Here is a 20,690-nt window from a genome sequence, read left to right as displayed (position 1 = left end):
TCATTTTAATCAGTATAATAGCGCCAACCTGACACTGTAGGTTACTGTGCACAATCCTGCAGACAGGTTCCCTTTAAGGAGTAATTGTCTGGTATATTATACAAAGGTGCTTCTTCCCCTGCCCTTTGCAGGTCTGGTTGCCTCACCTCTCAGTAATCTGTTGTAGTCTGGCTTCTCTGTTAGTAGCGCTGCAACCTCGCACACCATAGCTTCATAGTTATCAGTCTTCTTATAGGAGGAGAGGGCAGCTGAGAATCGCTGAAAGTTAGACGGGCCCAAGGCTTCTTTTACCTGCGTCAGGTACATAGATGCTTGCATCTGATGCTCCTTGTTCGAAGTTGGTGGAGCGAGGCTGTAGTTACTTGCTGGACAAAAAAAAATAAAACCGCTGCTAACTGTCATCTTTAGTTTATTAGCAATGATTACATGAGCATGGCTTAGCCTAGTCTTATGTCACCTGACTCTCACTTTCTTTCTTTTCCAGGAAAAGCTGGGTAATCAAAATGACCAGTCTTGGCAGAAACGATCACCCAACTTTCTAGGCTAGTCTTAAATTAGCATTGACAGTACTTTTAGTCATTATTCCCATATAGTCACAGCCTCGCCCCACGCTGAAATGTCTGTCAATGATGAGGAACAAATTCTTAGGCTTTGATGGCCAAATCAAATAGGGCTGGGTATAGAATAAAATTTTTGCTGGATCCCTTTTTTCAAAGAGAAGGACGTTGGGTTGTTATTCACCAGGATCTTGGCTCTAGGAGATGCATAAATTAAATGGATCCATTTTCTGGTCTAAATGCATCAGATCAAAAATTACCTTATAAGCCCCTGGAACCAGAATCTTGGTGAAAATCTTATAATCAACATTTACTAAGCAAATATACCTGAAAAGCTACAATCTAACATTTTGGTCCCGGTTTAAAGGGAACCTGTCACCAGGTTTGCCCCATATGAGATACGGCCACTAGCTTTCAGCGCTCATATACAGCATACTAATATGCTGTGTACATGCCCCCAATCCGGACTGCAAAACAAGAAAATCACCTTTAATTATACTCACCTTGGTCAGGTCTGATGGGTGTCGCTGATCCAAGGGGTGTCCCTTCTTCTTTCGATGCTGGCCTCCATCTGTGCTTCGTGTGAATGACGAGTGCTACGTCATCAACGCAGTGTTCTCTAGCATTGTGCTCTTGTGGTGCAGGCGCACTTCTCTGGCCTGACGAGGGCAGAGCAAACTACTGCAGTGCGTATGTGCTGGAAAAGGTCAAAAAGCACTGGCGCATGCACTCTGAAGTACTTTCCTCTGCCCTAGTCAACGCAGAGAAGAATGCATGCGTAGGAGCGTGATGCTGAGGAACACACTGTTATTGACGGCGGATGAACGTTCTCGGATGCTACCGAAACACAGCAGCTCCGTCAACGCTATAGTAGCTATGGAAGGGTACTAGTACTACAGATCCACACCCTATTCATTTGAATAGAGAGTGGATGTTTAGTTCCTGGATGCAGCCACAATAAAGATTATGGTGCTGCTGTGTTCAGGCAGTATCTGAGAACTTCCAGATGAAGCGAGTAACGACTGATTAACGGGGGGCCTGATGTTGTACTCCCACTGATCAGATATTGATGACCTACCCTATGTATATGCCATCAATAAAAAAAAAAAGTAGTAGCCAATCCGCTTTAACCTTCCAAGAGGGCTTAGGAACATTATGGTCTATATTTACAGTGCCTTTAAAAATTATTTATACCCCCCGAATGTTTCCACATTTTTTCATGTAACATCCACAAACTTAAATGTACTTTATTGGGATTTTATGTGATATACCAACACAAAGTAGCAAGTATTTTTGAAGTGTAAAGAGAATGATACACAGTTTTCTATTTTAAAAATATATATTTGAAAATTGTGACATGCATTTGTATTTAGCCATGTGGACATCACAATAAAATAAAATTCTGAGTGACCAATTGCTTCAAGGAGACACATAATTAGTAACTTTGAGTCCAAATGTGTGTACGGTAATTTATTCTCAGTTTACCTACTTTTGTGCTGTGACGGGGTAATAGGTTAGTTTGAGAACATTAGGGATCAAACAGCATTATGAAAACCAAGGAATACAACAGACAGGTTAGGGATAAAATTGTGGAAAAGCGTAAAGCGGCGTTAAAGGGAATCTGTCACCTTTTTTTGCCCTATGAGCTGCCGACATTGACATCAGAGGCTTATCTACAGCATTCTGTAATGCTATAGATAAGCCCCCGATGTAACCTGAAAGATAAGAAAAACACGTTAGATTATACTCACCGGAGGGGGCGGTCCGGTCCGATGGGTGTCGCGGTCTGGTCTGACGCCTCCCATCTTCATACAATGCCGTCCTCTTCTTCCCTTCCTGTAGTGGCTCCGGCGCAGGCGCACTGCTCTGTTGAGGGCAGAGCAGAAAACTGCAGTGCGCAGGCGCCAGACCTCTCCCGACGCCTGCGCACTGCAGGACTTTGCTCTGCCCTCAACAGGGCAGAGCAGTGCGCCTGCGCAGGAGCCACTACAGGAAGGGAAGAAGAGGACGGCATCGTATGAAGATGGGAGGCTTCGGACCGGACCGCGACAACCACCGGACCGGACCGCCCCCTCCGGTGAGTATAATCTAACGTGTTTTTCTTATCTTTCAGGTTACATTGGGGGCTTATCTACAGCATTACAGAATGCTGTAGATAAGCCCCTGATGTCAATGCCAGCAGCTCATAGAGCAAAAAAAAAAAAAGGGTCACAGATTCCATTTAACTTATAAAAAAATATAGCCCAATCTCTGAAAATCTCACGGAGCACTGTTCAATCCATCATCCAAAAATGGAAGGAGTATGGCATAACTGCCAAGGAGATAACTAATTAGAGAAGCAGCCAAGAGGCCCATAATCACTCTGGAGAAGCTGCAGAGATCCACAGCTCAAGTGGGAGAATCTGTCCACAGGACAACTATTAGTCATGTAATCCACAAATTTGTCCTTTATGGAAAAGTGGCAAAAAGCCATTTTTGATAGCAAGTCATAAGAAGTCTTGTTTGCAAAAAGCCTTTACGGGGATACTGCTAAAAGAAAAAAAGGGGGTTTGTACGTTGTTAGCCAGTTGAAAAAATAATGCTCTCAGTGTGAAAGACAATATAATCTTGTAGTTATGATACTTTTTAATGGCTAACAAAAATAAAATAAATGATGTTACAAAGCAAGCTTTCGAGACGTCTTCGGTCCCTTCCTCAGGCATGGTACCATGCCTGAGGAGGGTATACAGCTATTATGTAGAAGACGGTGCTCTGGTCAGATGAGACTAAAGTAAGACTTTTTGGGCTAAATGAAAAACGCTATGTGCGGCAGAAAACTAACATTGCACATCACCCCGAAAATACCATCCCCAATGTCAAACATGGTGGTGGCAGAATCCTGCTGTGGGGTTGCTTTTCTTCAGCAGGGAAAGACTGATCATAGCTGACACCAAGATGGATGGTGTTAAAAACAGGGTGATCTTGGAGGAAGACCTGTAGAGGTTGCAAAAAAACTTGAGACTGGGGCATAGGTTCACCTTCCAGCAGGACAACAGCCCTAAACATACAACCAGAGATATAAAGAAATGGTTTACACCAAAGCATACTCGTGTGTGAATGGTCCAGTCACAGTCCATACCTAAATCCCATTGAGAATCTGTGGAAGAATTGAAAATTCCTGTTCACAGACGCCTCCTACAAATCTCATTGAGCTAGAGGTAGTTTGAAGAGAAGAAGGGGCCCCAACTTCCGCCTCTAGATGTGCAAAGCTGGTACAGACAAACCTCAGAAGACTTTCAGAGAAAACTGAAGGGACAAATGGAAAAGTTCACAGGGTATGAATACTTTTTTAAAGCACTGTAGAGTAAAGGTACCATCACATTTAGCGATGCACCAGCGAACCCGACCCCTATACGACCCGGTCAGGATCGCTGGTGCATCGCTAAATGGTCGCTAGTGAGCTGCCAACAGGCAGATCTCACCAGCGATTGGCGGTCGTTACTTACCTGTTAGACGCGGCGATGAAGACGTCCTCCCACCCGCGTCCACGCGTCGCTCGTCGGCGCCAGCAGGAAGCCCAGAAGGAAGTGGCCGACGAGAAACTGCCCTGGACGATCTCGCGCGATCAGCGATAAACAGCGGGGGAGCCGGTCGGAGGTAACTATCACACTTAACGATATCACTAGCAATATCGCTGCTGTGTCACAAAATCCGTGACGCTTAAGCGATATCGCTAGCGATCTTGCTTAGTGTGACGGGGCCTTAACCTCAACAAAAAAAGGTGAGGATCAAATTGGTTTTGAAGGGATGCAAACAATAATCCCGAATTGAGGAACACCCCCCCCCCCCAAAAAAAGACAAACAAAAAAAAAAACAAAAAACACAAAACCTCTATTAAACCATAATAATTAACTTTTATTTTAATATGTTACACATTTAAGGGTAAACAAAGCGTTAAAAAGATTTTCCCTAATCTGCCTATAGATTATATTAGTCCTTTAAGGTTTGGATATTTACATAGGGTGACACCCCAGGGGGTCAGCACTTATTGGCTGAATAGGACAAACATGACTTTAGCACTTGTCCCCCCAACATGTTTCACCACAAGTGCAGCGTCATCAGGGGATGGGATAATCCCATGTTTGTTTACCCTCAAATTTTTAATAGGTTAAAATAAAAGATAACTTTTTTGGTTTAATAGAGAGGGGATTTTTATGAAGGGGAAGGGGGGGGTTCCCCAAGTTGGGATCACTGTAGAGTAAAGGCCCAGTCTCACATAACGAGATAGTTAGCAAGATCGCGGAAAAATCACCGATTTTGTGACACAACAGCGATCACGCTACGTGTGACACATAGCGGCGACCGCCCCCCCCCCGCTGGATATCGCTGATCGTGCTTGAACGTCCTGTGCCATTTTCTCGTCGTCGGCGTCCCGCTGGCCAGCATGCATCGCTGTGTTTGACGCCGACGAGCGACCTCACTGGCAACGCAGAACTCAGGGACGCAGGCGATTGTCATCAGATAAGTTGCTGTGTGACAAGGTCCCAACAACCGCCAAAGTCGTTATACGGATCGCCTTTTCGTTGCTGCGTCGTTGAAGAGATCTGCCTGTTTGGCAGCTTACTAGCGACCATGTAGCGACGCACCAGCGATCCTTACCAGGTCGTATTGTTGTCGGGATCGCTGGAGCGTCGCTATGTGAAACAGGACCCTAAGAACCACCAGACTGATCTGAAATGCCTCTGTGAATGTGTTCTATGGCATACATCCAAATTGCCCCATTACAAGAACAAATACACAATCCAAGGAAGATAAGGTATGTTTGCTAGTATGACAAGTATATTCTTAACGACTATGATAAGAGCACCATAAATCTATCCAGTCATTGTCATCCATGAACTTTGAAAAGGTGGCAGGTGAGAGTATCTATAGGTGTGTTCATCTCTCCCTGGGAATCTGTTTACACAGTTTTCCATGACTAAAAGTTAAAATTTCTCATACATAATACATGGACATCTCTGGGTAACTTAAAGCAAAGCTCACCGCCCGGTTAGTCACCTCCAGAGGAGCCAGTGGAGGGTTATAAATGCACAGTATAACATTTTATTTAGAATTTCAGCATTTATAAATACATAACGACTTTCAGACTCTCTCAGTGCAATCCTAACATTCCTGTACTCAGATGCCTCTTGAATAACTGGCATTGAAGAAATGGGAGGACCATTGCACCCATGGTTTAATTAACCCTCTTTTGAAACTAATGTAAGATTTGTCTCCAAGAGACTCAATATGTGAGGATGATATTGTCTAGTTTGTAATACCTTCACTCTTTTTTGAGGAACTCAGACCTCAAGACATACCCAGACATAGGTGCCAATTCATCAACGCTTCTACGCCACAAAAGTAGCATAAAAATGTTTGCAACTTTTTGCTTTGGCACTGGAGAGGAGCATTTGCCATGTCTGTCCATCCAATTCATAAGGGAAGGTGCACACGGTCAGTAAACGCTGCAGGTTGGACACTGCATACTTTTGCATCACCAACCCGCAGCGGCCAGATGTTACAGCATAGCAGATGGGATTTCAAGAAATCCCATGCCCACTATGCGAGCACAGACGCCCGCGGCTCACCCGTAGAGATGCACATGCGGCGCTTATTTCCAGACCGCAGCATGTCAATTTATCTTGCGGAGAGACTCTACGTCTCTGCAAGATAAAGTCACCCATACAATGTATAAGACGCGGTGATTCCGCACGGTTCAATGAACACATGCGGAATCACCTACGTTCAAAAGCCGGCAGCGGACATGGACTGCGTCCAAAGCGCTGCCAGTTACTTACCGTGTGCACCTACCCTAACAAATGCTTGTAGTTTTTTCGCCACAAATGCTACTCCAGTTATGACAAGTCCACGCCGAAGAATCGGTAAATTCATTAAGTGGCGTGCACCTATTAATGAATTTTGCACCTCTTGTACGCCATGAAGACTGATGTAGCGCGAGCATGCACTATGCTAATCTTGATGTATTGACCCCATACATTTTACTTGGTTAACCATGATCCTATAAAGAAAGTACTTAACAGGACAATTACAAATTATATACAGCGTATAATATATATACACACACACATATATATATATATATATATATATATATATACACACACACACACATACACTAGCTATTGAACCCGTTTTACGCCCATGTGGCGAGCATTTATATTGGTATATGGTCTCCATCCTGGTATGTTCTGCTTCCATCTTCCGCCCTAATCTTGTCATGTGCTGCTACCATCTTGCGCCCCCATCCTGTCATATGCTTCTCCCATCCTGCGCCCCCTTCCTGTCATGTGCAGCCGCCATCCTGCGCCCTCATCCTGTTTTGTGCACCTCCATCTTGTCATGTGCTACTCTCTTCCTGTGCCCTCATCCTGTCATGTACTCCATCCTGCACCCCAATCCTGTCATGTGGTGCTCCCATCCTGCACCCCCATGCTGTCATGTGCTGCCCCCATCCTGGTATGTGCTACTCCAATTCTGCACCCCCATCCTGTCATGTGGTGCTCTCACCCTGCGCCCCCATCCTGTCATGTGCTGCTCACATCCTGCGTCCCTATTCTGGTATGTGCTGCCCCCATTCTGGTATGTGCTACTCCAATTCTGCTCCCCAATCCTGTCATGTGGTGCTCTCATCCTATGTCCCCATCCTGTCATGTGCTGCTCACATCCTGCACCCCAATCCTGCATCCCCATCCTGTCATGTAGTGCTCCCATCCTGCGTCCCCATCCTGTCATGTGGTGCTCCCATCCTGTGCCCCAATTCTGTCATGTGCTGCTCCCATCCTGCATCCCCATTCTGGTATGTGCTGTCCCCATTCTGGTATGTGCTACTCCAATTCTGCTCCCCAATCCTGTCATGTGCTGCTCCCATCCTGCGCCCCAATTCTGTCATGTGCTGCTCCCATCCTGTGCCCCAATTCTGTCATGTGCTGCTCCCATCCTGCGTCCCCATTCTGGTATGTGCTGCACCCAATCTGGTATGTGCTACTCCAATTCTGCTCCCCAATCCTGTCATGTGGTGCTCTCATCCTGTGTCCCCATCCTGTCATGTGCTACTCACATCCTGCACCCCAATCCTGCTCCCATCCTGCCATGTAGTGCTGCCATCGTGCGTCCTCATCCTGTCATGTGGTGCTCTCATCCTGTGTCCCCATCCTGTCATGTGGTGCTCTCATCCTGCGCCCCCATCCTGCCATGTGCTGCTCCCATCCTGCACCCCAATCCTGTCATGTGCTGGTCCCATCCTGCAACCCCATTCTGTCATGTGCTGCACCCATTTTTTGCCCCCATTCTGTCATGTGCTGTGATGTCAGGAGAGGGCGGGTTGTGGCACCTGCACAGTCCGCGCTTTCCAGCGCCATTTTCTTGAAGACACACTGCAGGAAAGCGTGGACTGTGCAGGCTCCGATTCCGGCGCCACGACCTGCCCTCTCCTGACATCACGGCAAAACCCCGCGGCAATACCGGATTGGTAAGGTGTTGTGCCGGAGAGCACGGTATGCTTTCAGTGCTTACGTATACCGCGATCTCCTGGGCCACACTCCTCATCCCTGGATGCGTCACTCTAAGAGGCCCAGACTGCGCAGGCGTGCAGCACTTGCACAGTCTATAAAGGCTTCGGACAGAGTGTCGCTCCTAGCAGTATAATTATATATATAATGGCTGACAAACTAGAAGTCTGCATATGAAAGGACACAAAGAAATTCTCACAACAGTCAATTTGTTGTTTTAAGGGAGAAGAGTCTGGTTCTTGTTTATCTCAGAAGGAACCATACAAATAAGGTAAAGGCTCTGAAAGCATAAGGAGCAAAGTCCAACATCAATTTACTCAGAAATAGGTAGCGGAAAGAGATTTCCAATGTAACACACTTCAAGGAATACCTCTACTGAGCTCAGAAGTTGGCACTGTTGTTATTGAAGGTGTGAGAAACAGCTCCAATTATGGTTAAATCAACAGAACCTTCTTAATGTTCTTGGTGACAGCAAGGAAATAACTAGCAGGTAAAACGCCTGTCTTTCCTTGGTGCAGGGTGAAACTGCAGCTAATTTTATATACTAACTTATTATAGTGAAAGAAGTTGAGGACCCATCACGGACACGAAGCTGAGCAGGGTATATTGATTAGGTGATGTTTCTGTCTTTGAATTTCTTTCACATCAGAATTGAGCTCATAGTTTCTAGAGTTCAACTGAGGAGTCTGGAAAGATGATGACTGTAGCATTATCATGTTTAAGAGGGACTTTCAGTCTGGCAAAACAAACAGCAGTATCTGAGTCTTTACAATGTAATAGGTGAGTCAGAAATGGCCTCAGAGGTGCTCCAGAAGGAGGAGGTTTGTGAGCGCTCTCCACAACGCGCATAGGGGAGAAGTCGTCACCAAGATGGGAATTTAAGCCAGTTCTCTTTGAAATGTTTTTTTTTTAAATTCGTTTATTAAACTTCAAAAGAAGAAAAGGATGTAATGTACAACATACATATTTGCTTGTGGTTGTGAACATTGTACAGAGCATACACACTACCGTCTTTTTGTTAAAGGGAATCTGTCACCCCTTTTTTGAGATATCATATAATGATATCATTCAATTGTGCGTCACATAAGGATTCTCTTAGTACTTTTGCTTCCCCCTGACCCCGCACCTTTCATGCATAAATACCTTTTTTATATCAGTTCAGATGTATGTAAACTGCCACGGTCCGGTCCGCTGGGCGGGGCTTATTCACCTGCTCCACCCCTCCCTCTCTTGCTCTACGCATTTCTTCTTGTGTAGAGCAAGACAGGGAGGGGGGGAGCAGGTGAATAAGCCCCGCCCTGCGGACCGGACCGTGGCAGTTCACATACATCTGAACCGATATAAAAAAGGTATTTATGCATGAAAGATGCGAGGTCAGGGGGAAGCAAAAGTACTAAGGGAATCCTTATGTGACACACAATTGAATGATATCATTATATGATATCTCAAAAAAGGGGTGACAGATTCCCTTTAAATACTAAACAAAAATTGAACACTCTTATTAATACACGAGTAATATATGCATAATCCCCCAAGCATATACAGGGAACAACAGGCTATACATTATAAGCATGTCCATCAATAATATCTCACAGGCCTTTATTATATCGCTCAGATAACGTAGATTGATTAATTATAAGTTCCTAAACTAAACTACAACTACGTCAACTATTTACTAATTTGCAGCCTACTGCCTTGCACTATATTGTCTCACATGCAATGTCTCCATTCTTCAAAGTGAGATGAGAAGAATTCCACTTCTCCCATATTTTTTCAAATTTACCCAGGCATCCCCTGTTCTGATATAATGTGCGCTCGTATGGGACAATCGTGTTTACCAAGTCAATCCAGGTTCTGAGAGAAGGACATGAATTACCCATCCACCGTAGTGCCAATACTTTCCGTGCCATAAACAGTGTCTCACGTAGAAAGATCCCAACATGGTGACCCCAAATCTCCTCCTCCCATACCCCGAACAAACAGACCAGTGGTTCAAGGGGGACAGGAGCTTGCACCAGTGATGAGAAGAATAGCGTCACCTCTTTCCAGTACTGTAGGGTAGTGGGACATTGCCATATCATGTGAATAAAGTCTGCATCTGGTGAGTGACATCACAAGCATTCTGATGATTGGAATCGACCCATCCTAAAAAGTCGTATCGGAATCAAATATGTTTGGTTTATTATATACAGCTGTATAATTCTATTATTAATAGATGGTGACACTCCGATCGGAGACCCCAGGATCTCTTCCCACTCCTCTCCCTGCGTATTAGGGATGAGTCTTTCCCACTTCCCTTTAACAGAACTTATGGCAGATTCCACTCCCACCGACAGCATGTACGTATATAAAGAGGAGATAAGGCCCTGGGGACCCTGTGAGTTAAGGATTCCTATCAGAGGTAGGGACGAAATGGCACAGCCCACACCTATACTCCTTATGTGCGACTGAAGAGCAGATCTTAGTTGTAAATAGCGGAAAAATTGAGATCTCGGGACATAATGTCTAGCCTGTATCTTCTCAAAAGACATTAAGGTCCCATGATCATACAAGTCTCCTATCAAGGAAACATTATGTTGAGTCCAAAAATCAGTGGACGGGTGACTTTAGTAATACCGAAAAACAGGCATTTTTCCATAGGGGGATTTCAGCTATAATGTCCCTATATCCAATCACCTTCTTAATTTGCCTCCATACTAATCGTGCCAGACTGAGCAGGGGCAGTAACCGAGGTATACCAGGCCCCTCCAACTCCAGGAAACCCAGTGGGCAATCAGTTCTTGCAGCGTGAAGCAAGTGACTTTCAGAATTAGGGAGATAATTACCCGGCATCCATTTACTTAAGGCTTTAGCCTGCCCAGCCAAATAATATAAGAAGAAATCTGGTAGCGCCGCCCCACCTCCCTTTTTAGGCCTCTGTAGAGTGGACAATTTAAGTTTAGGTCTGGCTTTCCCCCATATAAAAGACGTGACCTGGGAATTAAGATTCACAAAAAAGGACTTGGGTACCATTACGGCACTGTGCTGAAGGGAATAGCTAAGTTTGGGAAGTAATATCATTTTAATCAGGTTGATGCGTCCGGCCACAGACAGCGGTAATTTGCTCCAGGTTGCAAATTTAACTTTAAACAGTTCCAGCAGTGGGCAGATATTAAGTTGTAAGTCGAGCGTGCTGTTATGGGATACATGAACCCCCAGGTATTTAAAACTAGATACAATAGACAACGAGGAGAGAGCCTCTAGTCGGGACATCGGGGCATGGGATAGGGGTAACAAGGCAGACTTTTCCAAATTTATATATAAGCCCGAATATTTACTGAATCTATCTATGGCGGCAATCACTTGAGGCAAAGTTTCCTCCGCCTCATCCATAAATATCACCATATCATCTGTGTATAAACCTATGGTATCTACCCAACCCGCTATATCTATACCTTTAATGCCAGGGGAAGACCTTATGCGTATTGCCAGTGCCTCGATCGCGAGGGCGAAGAGGGCCGGGGAAAGGGGGCACCCGTGACGGGTCTCCCTATGTAATGAAAAGGACTCCGATATGGAATTATTCACAATAATACGGGCTTTAGGTTTCATATACAGTAGTTTAACCCATTTTATAAACTTATCACCAAAGCCATACCTCTGTAGGCATGCGGAGAGGAAAGGCCACTCAAGAGAGTCAAAAGCCTTGGCGGCATCTAACGACGCCAGTGCCTATTTGTTGTCTGGCATTAGAGAACTATATTGGACTATTGACTGGACTTGTCTGATATTAATTGAAGTACTCTTACCAGGCATAAAGCCTGTCTGGTCAGGATGTATAAGGTACAGTATAATCAAATTTATTCTGGTGGCGAGAATCTTAGTAAAGATTTTATAGTCCACATTTACTAACGATATGGGATGATAGGAGCCACATTCCAAAGGGTCCTTCCCCTCATTCCTAAGCACTATGATATTAGCCTCGTAAAAGGATTCAGGCATAGATTCCCCCACCCATATTCCCCGAAATACCTTTATCAGAAGTGGCGTTAATATGTCTCGGTATTTCCTATACAATTCAATAGGGAACCAGTCCGGCCCAGAGGTCTTCCCAGAGACCATGTCCGCTATAGCATTCTCTATCTCCTCCACAGTGAATTCAGCGTCCATAAAGGCTCGCTGATCAGAAACTAAGGTAGGGAATGTTACATCTGACAAGTAATCCAAACACTCCAAATTATCAGAGCCACTTTTAGATTCATATAATGACTTATAATAATCATAGAAGCAGCCAAGAATCTCCTCAGTTGAAGACACCAACGAATCATCCAACTTACGGATCTGTAATATTGTATTAGAAGTATTATGTTGGCGCACCAGATAGGCCAAAAGTTTACTTGCTTGGTTTCCCAGTTCAAAATAAGACTGGCGAGCAAAGAATAATTTGCGCTTAGACTTAGGGTACCGTTACACCTAGCGACTCACCAGCGATCCCGACCAGCGATATGACGCGGTCAGGATCGCTGGTGCATCGCTAGGTGGTCGCTAGTGAGCTGCCACTCAGGCAGATCTCACTAGCGACATCGCTGGGGACGGGGATCGCTACTTACCTGTCAGACGCGGCGATCCTGCGTCCTCCCGCCCGGCTCCATGCGTCGCTCGTCGTCACAGCAGGAAGCGCCGCAGGAAGCAGACGACGAGGAATGGTCCAGCAGCTTCTCGCGCGATCAGCGATAACCAGTGGGGGAGCCGGTCGGAGGTAAGTATCACATGCAGCGATATCGCTAGCAATATCGCTGTAACGTCACTAAATCGGTGACTTTACAGCGATATTGCTAGCGATATCGCAGTGTGTAACGGGGGCTTTAGTGTCTATGTGCTGGGTGTATAATCGTTGGGCAGCCAACCACTCAATCCTATTGCCATTGGTTTGATTAGATATGTAGGCAGCCTCTGAATCCTTCAATCGCCGTTCCATCACATCATCCTCTCTTGAGGTTACCCGCTTAATATAAGAAATTGTGGAGGACAAGCAGCCCCTTAGATATGCCTTAAGGGCATCCCAAAATAAATTAATATCCTGAGGTTCCTGATGGGACAAAATGAATCAATGGAATGGATCGATTGTTCTATCGGGGGTTACTATCAGTTTCAGCCAGAAAGGGTTCAACTTCCAAACCATCCTATTCTTTAATTGCCCGTACTTAAGTTTGAGGATGACCAGGCTATTGTCTGAGATCCCTCTATTGCCATGCTCCACACTATCCATCCACATTGCCAGACCACTGGTTCCGAATATGTAATCTATGCGCGACAGGGAGCGCCTAGTGGATGAGTGGCAGTTATACGCTCTCATCTCAGGGTGCCGCACTCTCCACTAATCTAGCCACCCGCTACCCCCCCATAAATAGCGACAGTTGGGTTGCTGTTGGCGAAGGAACCCCCCCAACTACTCCATCATCCAGTCTCAATTTATCCAGATGATTGTTAATAACCATATTGAAGTCCCCCATACAGATAACATCCGCATCCTGATAATTTAGGGCGAAACTCATCGCCTTCTGGGGAATGGACATATTAGCCGGAGGTGGATTATAAACACATAAAATCACATATTTCCTGGTATTTATTGATGCATAGACGAAGACAAAACGACCCTTAGGATCCCTCTGGGTCTCCCTGGCTTCCCATCTAACATCTCTATGCACCAACAGTGAAACCCCCCTCGAGTAACTAGTATGGAATGCGTGAACAGACCATTGTACCCAAGGCTTCTGCACGCACCGAGCTGTATCCCTGGTCAGGTGCGTCTCCACCAAGGCCACAATGTGAGGGCGGTAATGTCTAATCTGCGAGAAGACTTTGATCTTTTACCGGGGTTTTTTTTATACCTCTCACATTCCATGTCATACATATCATCTCAGACCCCATATTGACTCCGCTGGATATGGCCTACATCAGTACCCAGGGAAAATTTAGGGACACCACACATAAGCTGAAACTGCTGCTGGCTGCGAATTATACCTAAAAAACAAATAAAACCAAAACCACTATAAAAAAACATCAAAGTGGAGAAAAAAAACAATATAGGAGCAAAGCCCTGCTCCCCCATCACGAAATAGACACGGGGATGCCATCACTGAGCTCAGTGTCCGGTATTGTTGGTAATCCAGGCGTCCGTGGAAAAGGCTCCAATCAAACCATCAATGGAAAGAATTCTGATTAACAGTAGAAAAATTAGGATTCCTTTGCAGCAGACCCTCTGCGGGACCGCAGCCACTCAGCCGCCTCCGCAAAAAATAGATAAGAACCCCCGTGGACCACCTGGAGCCTGGCCGGATAGATCTCTGAGTACACGACATTCCTCTCCCGGAACCGCTTCTTAACTTAATGGGACTCTTTTGTCGAGCTAGACGTAGAATCGCATCCCTGTCCCTGCAGTTGAGGAGACGCGCCAAAAAAAGGTCTAGGTGGGGCTCCAGGAGGAAGAGGTCTTGTAGGGACCCTATGGGCCCTTTCCACAGCAAATGTTGGGGAGAATTCGTCTCCCAGAGAGGTTTTGAGACAATCTTCTAGAAACTGTTCCGGATGTTGACCTTCCGAGCGTTCCGGCAGACCAATAACTCGGACGTTATTCCGACGCATTCTATTCTCCACGTCATCTGCTTTTTGCCTCCATGCGTTTACCGAGCCCGCCGCTTTCGTAAGCTTGGCTTCCATGGGTGCGATGTTGTCCTCTACCTTGGACACCCTTGTCTCCACCTCCGTAATGCGCCCTCTCATTGCCTGCATATCTTGTCGAAGACGCCCCACCTCGGTGTACACGTCCTCTATTTTCCCCGTGAGCGATGTTCAAGTTAAAGAGATGGCCTGCATCAGTTGTTCAGATGCTTGCTTGAGGGTTAATTCCTCCTGCTCACTCTCCTCTTTTACGCTGAACCTGTGAGGGGTTATTTCTGAGGGACCGTGTGGTGTCAGAATGGTCAGGTCTAGCAAACTCTTTCAATTTTTCGGCTGCTCCTGCCCCCTTGGAGCGGTTCATTTTCAATAGCAATATGGCACAGCCGGGCAACTGAAATGGTATGTCCAGGAGATTCCCAGGTCCAAGTTATAAGCACAGCAGCGCTATAATATGATGACGACAAGTGTCCCAGGGGCAGCACAGAGCAGAAGGGTCACCCAGGAGGATAAAATTTGGCTCTGAGTAGTAACCGAGAGGCCTTATGGCTGGGGAGGGACCGCAGTGCCCACAGAGACAGCAGCCAGGGATGAGAGTCCAGAGGACCCTAAAGTAATAGCACTGACCAGCTGGGTGACTTAACAGAGGGGAGTGCGGGGCCCAATCTTCCAGAGCACTCACCGCTTCTCCCTGTCAGATCCACAGAATAGGTGCTCACAGTCCTGTCAGCGCTGTGAGGAGGGGGCCAGCGCTGCGTCTCTCACAGTCAGAGCGCGCGCTTCTGAAAATGGCCGCCGCCTCGTGCAGGCCCCTCCGCCCGCCCCGGCCTTTACCGTTGTCTGCACGCCGAGATTCGACCACCCGCGGGGTTCCAGAGGTGCTCCATGGTCCAGGGGGCCCAATAACGGCAGATATGCCGCGGCAACACGGGTCCGCTGACAGGATTTATGTCAGGATGCGAGGAGCTCTCTCTGAACGCGTCCTCTCTCCGCCGCTACATAGCCACACCCCCGTTCTCTTTGAAATGTAGTTATCCCATTCAGGCAGACCGATAATGCGGATGGTGTTTCGGTGCAGGTCATCTGCTTTTTGGATCCAGGCGTCAACTGACTCTAGGATCTTTGCTATCTTAATGGTTATAGGAGGTACTTTGTACTCCATCCTCAACCCTGTAGAGTCTGCATGTCTTGACGTAGAAGACTCGCATCCGCCTTCACCTCCTCAATTCTCTCCTTCATGGAGTTTTTATATAATGAGATGGCCTGTAGTAGCTGGTTAGATACAAGCATAGGATCAGTTCATCCTCCTCCCCGCCATCATTATCAGACATAGGGCCACCACGATGATCTATAGGCTAAGAAGCGCTCCCTCGCACTATACGAGGACTCTCAGCGCATTGTCCTCTGGAAAACTCCTTAAGGTCTCTCTGATGTGCTGAGGTTCTTACTGTGGATCATTGCAGCTGACACAGGAGAGAAAGGTGGTGAACAAAAATTGTGAGGAAAACAACGATATTGCATTTGTGTCACTCCTTCCGAATACAGTAGGTAATGAGGACTAGTATGAAATCTGCTTGCTAATGGCTAAAGTTGTGGGAATTTCCTTCAACGTCAAAGGGAAGAACAAGTGCATGGAGTTCTCCAGATGTCGCTATGTCCGTTTTAGGATTGCATGAATTATCCCAGTATGAAAGGAAAATGGTGACAATGTTTGGTGCCGAAGGACAGGAAAAAAAAGGAAGATTGAACTCCCGCTGGCTCCAGAAGGAGATGTATTGCTAATGACTTCCAGCAGGGGGCAAACTGGATCCAGCCACAGATGGAGTACAGATAGGGCAGGAAGAGAAGGAGCCCAACAGCAAGCAGAGGACTTGGACCCCAACAGAATTCACCGCTCCCAGCGGTGGCCAGTAACAAAAGATCTGAATGGCCATAGCTAGCTTTGGTCAGTTAGGAGAAATCCCAAAGACTGTTGTTTGATTAAGGAGTCGAAGACTCGAGGAGGACGCGTCAGCAACACAGGCACCAGTTCCATCCATCAAAAGGGTCCAGACGCACGAGGCAAAAGAATTGGGCATATTTGATCTTTTGATTTTTACAGGAAATAAGCCACGGCCAGAGAGGTGTCTTGCAGCAGCTTTCTCCCATTTCCTCCTAACAACGCATGAGAGAGTTAGCTGGTGGTCAAACTTTAAGGCGATGATCAAACATTGCAGCAAATTTCCGCTTTGGATTTGGTCATGAATCTGAAAGCAAAATCCGCATGTGTTACTTGAGGATTTAATTGAGGATTTTGCTTTGAATTTCATCTTACTCCATAATGAAGTATTAAACGGGCTGAAATCCTCAAAGAAAATCCAAAGAAGAATGAACATGCTGGAGATGTCAAAGAAGAAAGTAATTGCTTTCAATTTTGTGCAGATTTATTTTCCGGCAATGGGAGAATGGGATTTTGAAAACCCCATTTTATTTGCATTTTGCTGCAAATTGCTGCTGCTACGCAAATCTGCGATGTGTGAACTTGGCCTAAGGGTTAAAGGTATTTGTTAGTTCTGGGAAATCCCTGTAGTGATGTCAGCAACATTTTAATAGGGCTCTTGGGTGTGCAAACTGACCGTAATCACTTGATCCTCTAAAACTGAAAAGAAGCAAAAATAATAGAATAAACCAGTTACGCACAGATGTTTTGTGAAGCTTTAATATAAATAGCAACTAATTCATGAGTCAGTTCACCACATCAAAGCCATGTATTCTGATGCATGACTTCTTTAAATACGTCTAGTAAGAAAAACAAAGCGCGGCCTCGTGACTCATGGAATAAATCTGCTCACAAAGTCATGTGACGCACAGAAATGCCGCATGCTACAACCACGGTCTTTTCCCTATGAATAGGATAAATATAGTAACCCTAATGCCGGGGTCACACCGGCGAGGAATACGGCCGAGTGAGAGGCGCTAAAAGCACGCATTAGACACGGACCAATGATTCTCTATGGGGTCACTCGCACCAGCCGTATATTTCTCGTCCGTATTCTACGGTCTGTGCCAATCGCAGCATGCTGTGATTTTCAGCGTACTACGGCCGTAATACGCCAATGCAAGTCTATGGGTGCGCCAAAAATACGGATTACACACGGACCACACATGTGACTTGCGAGAAATATGCACCCGGTGTCTTTTAGAAAAGCCGGCAATTCAGTGCGCTGTACAGTAAACTCACACTGACAGGTTTAATAAAGAAACGAAAGAATAGATATATACACATAGAATACACACACACACACACACACATACATGTCATTGTGACAAACATATATATATATATTTATATTTCACAGAGTTCTTCATAGCAGAATAGCCGCTAATTAAATTGCCGGCTTCTATCAAATCCTTCCCCAACCCGACATGAAATGACACATGGTTTACATTCAGTAAAGCATTTCATTTCATGTTTTTTTATATGTCCCTGACTAATAATTAGATGAGGGTTTGTGTGCAAAATTTGGGAGTTGTAGTTGTTATTTTAAGGGGTTAATTCGTTGTTACAAAATGCGTGGGCTTCCCATTGGTGGCGAGTGGGTTAATCTAACAAAGGGTTAATGTCACCATTCGATTGTAAGGTGACATTAACCCTTTGTTAGATTAACCCATTCGTCACCGCTACAGGGCAATGGGAAGCCCACGCATTTTTTATAAACGAATTAACCCCTTAAAATAACAACTACAACTCCCAAATTTTGCACAAAAACGAGCATCTAATTATTAGTCAAGGACATATACAAAAACATGAAATGAAATGGTTTACTGAATGTAAACCATGTGTCATTTCATGTCGGGTTGGGGAAGGATTTGATAGAAGCCGGCAATTTAATTAGCGGCTATTCTGCTATGAAGAACGCTGTGAAATATAAATATATATTTATCTCAATGACTTGTGGGCATATATATATATATATATATATATATATATATATATATATATATGCATTCTATGTGTCTATATCTATTATTTCGTTTCTGTTATAAACCCTGTCATAGGGCTCCATTATATGTCCATTTTGCAAGGCGGCGAGAAAATCTCGCCATACGGATTGCATACGGATGCCATACGGATTACATACAGATGCAGACATGCGCAAATTACGCAACCACACCTTGCTTACGGATGACCTACGGAGCACTATTTAGGGGTCATTCATCCATATTACGCATGTAAACTACGGACCATATTTTGTGCCGGTTAGTGTGACCCCGGCCTAATACTACACTTCCACCAGAAACTTGAAGGAGCCTTTTTGCTACAAATAAATCTTTTTTAGGGCTCATGCAGACGACCGTACTTTCAGTCCGAGGGCAATCTGTCAAAACATCAGATTGCATTCGGACCAATGTTATTCAATGAGACATGTCCGTTTTTTCCCAAGTGGTCTGAAGAACAAAAAAAATTGCAGCATGCATGATTTGACTTAGATAATTGGATGGCACTCAGCCATTCATGCCCATGAAAGACATCAGACTGCATTCTGATGACATCGGAGTGCGGTCTAATTATCACGGACAGACTGAATGAAAAATATGGAGAAGCTTTTTTTTTTGTTTTGTTTTCACACCCCGAGTTTGATCAAAGCCTGCTTATTCACACGGTCTATATTTTACATCAGTATTTGAAAGCCAAAACCAGGAGTGGGTGATAAATCCAGAAGTGGTGACGTGTTTCTATTATACTTTTCCTCTGATTGTTCCTCTCCTGGTTTTGGCTTACAATTACTGATGTAAAATACTGACCAAATACTGAATGTGCGAACGTGGCTTAATTGGACAGATTTTCTCTGATGGAGAACATAAGGTCGTTTGCACCTGTCTTTATCAAGTTTGTCATTTAAGGTTTCCTAATTTCGCAGTTTGATTCCTTCACATTTTCAAGATTTCTTCTTGCTGGCAGTCAATAAGAACACTTATTGTTTACATCCAGGAGGCCGAAAACCAGTTCTGCAGGGTTTGGTACTTAAAAAAACCCTGCTACATCACAACGATCCTTGTACCTGTGGCATAAAATCGCACTGGAGACGTTTCTTAAAATTCTTCTTGCCTTAAATTTCTACAAAGCTTTATTAGTTTCCAATTCACTCTGTTTTTCGATATCACAGATTGCTTTCAGTGAAAGAACGTCTGGAGGCTTAAAGCCTGTCCTAGATATGTGCAGCTAAACACCCCAGATTAAGTTGGCCGAACCTTCAGATTTCTAACTGGCTGACCGACTAATGTGTATTGGTGTCTCCCGACAGAGAGAAGGATAGGCCATGTTGGATTTCAATGTCAGATGCTGGAACACATGCACATTCGTCAGAGTCAAGTGTGCATATGTGCAAAACCACTGGTGTCTCCAGCGCAAAAGATGTGAATAGACCTGAATAAAGCTGCAGAATTTATCACAACAGCATATTGTAGTGAGACGTGCAGATGTGATAGAAAATCGCACGGGAGATTTACTCATATACGGAGCGTTAAAGGGATTATCTCACGGAGACGACTTCTTTCCCTAAGTCACATGGATGTCACAGAAAAAAAAAACCCAAGTGCAAAGCTATGCTTTAACCCCTTCACGACCAATGACGCCACATAGGTGTCATGAAACCTGGTTCAAATCTGACCAGTGACGCCTATGTGGCGTCAGGACTTCAAAGCCCCCCTGCGGGTCGGGTGACCGGGGTCACTGAAAGGTCACCCGACCCGCAGATACAGGGGGCTTTGTAATTCACCACAGGGGGCGTGGCTTCGCCCCCACGTGGCTACGATCGCTCTGATTGGCTGTTAAAAGTGAAACAGCCAATCAGAGCGATAGTAATATTTAATCAATGAAAATTGATGAAATATTACAATCCAGCCATGTCCGACGCTGCTGTAGCATCGGACATGGCTGGAGACA

General features: G+C 45.2%; 1 protein-coding gene across 2 annotated transcripts in view; it reads right to left on the bottom strand.

Annotated features, from left to right (window-relative positions):
• Window positions 1-20,690, bottom strand: part of RTEL1 (regulator of telomere elongation helicase 1) — a 195,007-nt gene that overhangs the window by 26,502 nt on the left and 147,815 nt on the right. For both annotated transcript variants that reach the window (XM_073580810.1, XM_073580809.1), the window contains exon 31: window positions 147-365. In XM_073580810.1, the coding sequence (XP_073436911.1) occupies window positions 147-365 (219 nt within the window). The remainder of the gene's footprint in view (window positions 1-146; window positions 366-20,690) is intronic.

The sequence above is a fragment of the Dendrobates tinctorius genome, unplaced genomic scaffold (genome assembly GCF_039654945.1).
Source record: "Dendrobates tinctorius isolate UK_male_01 unplaced genomic scaffold, ASM3965494v1 ptg000065l, whole genome shotgun sequence".
Taxonomy (NCBI): domain Eukaryota; kingdom Metazoa; phylum Chordata; class Amphibia; order Anura; family Dendrobatidae; genus Dendrobates; species Dendrobates tinctorius.
Note: the sequence above shows the minus strand (reverse complement) of the source record. Positions and strands in the feature narration are given on the sequence as shown.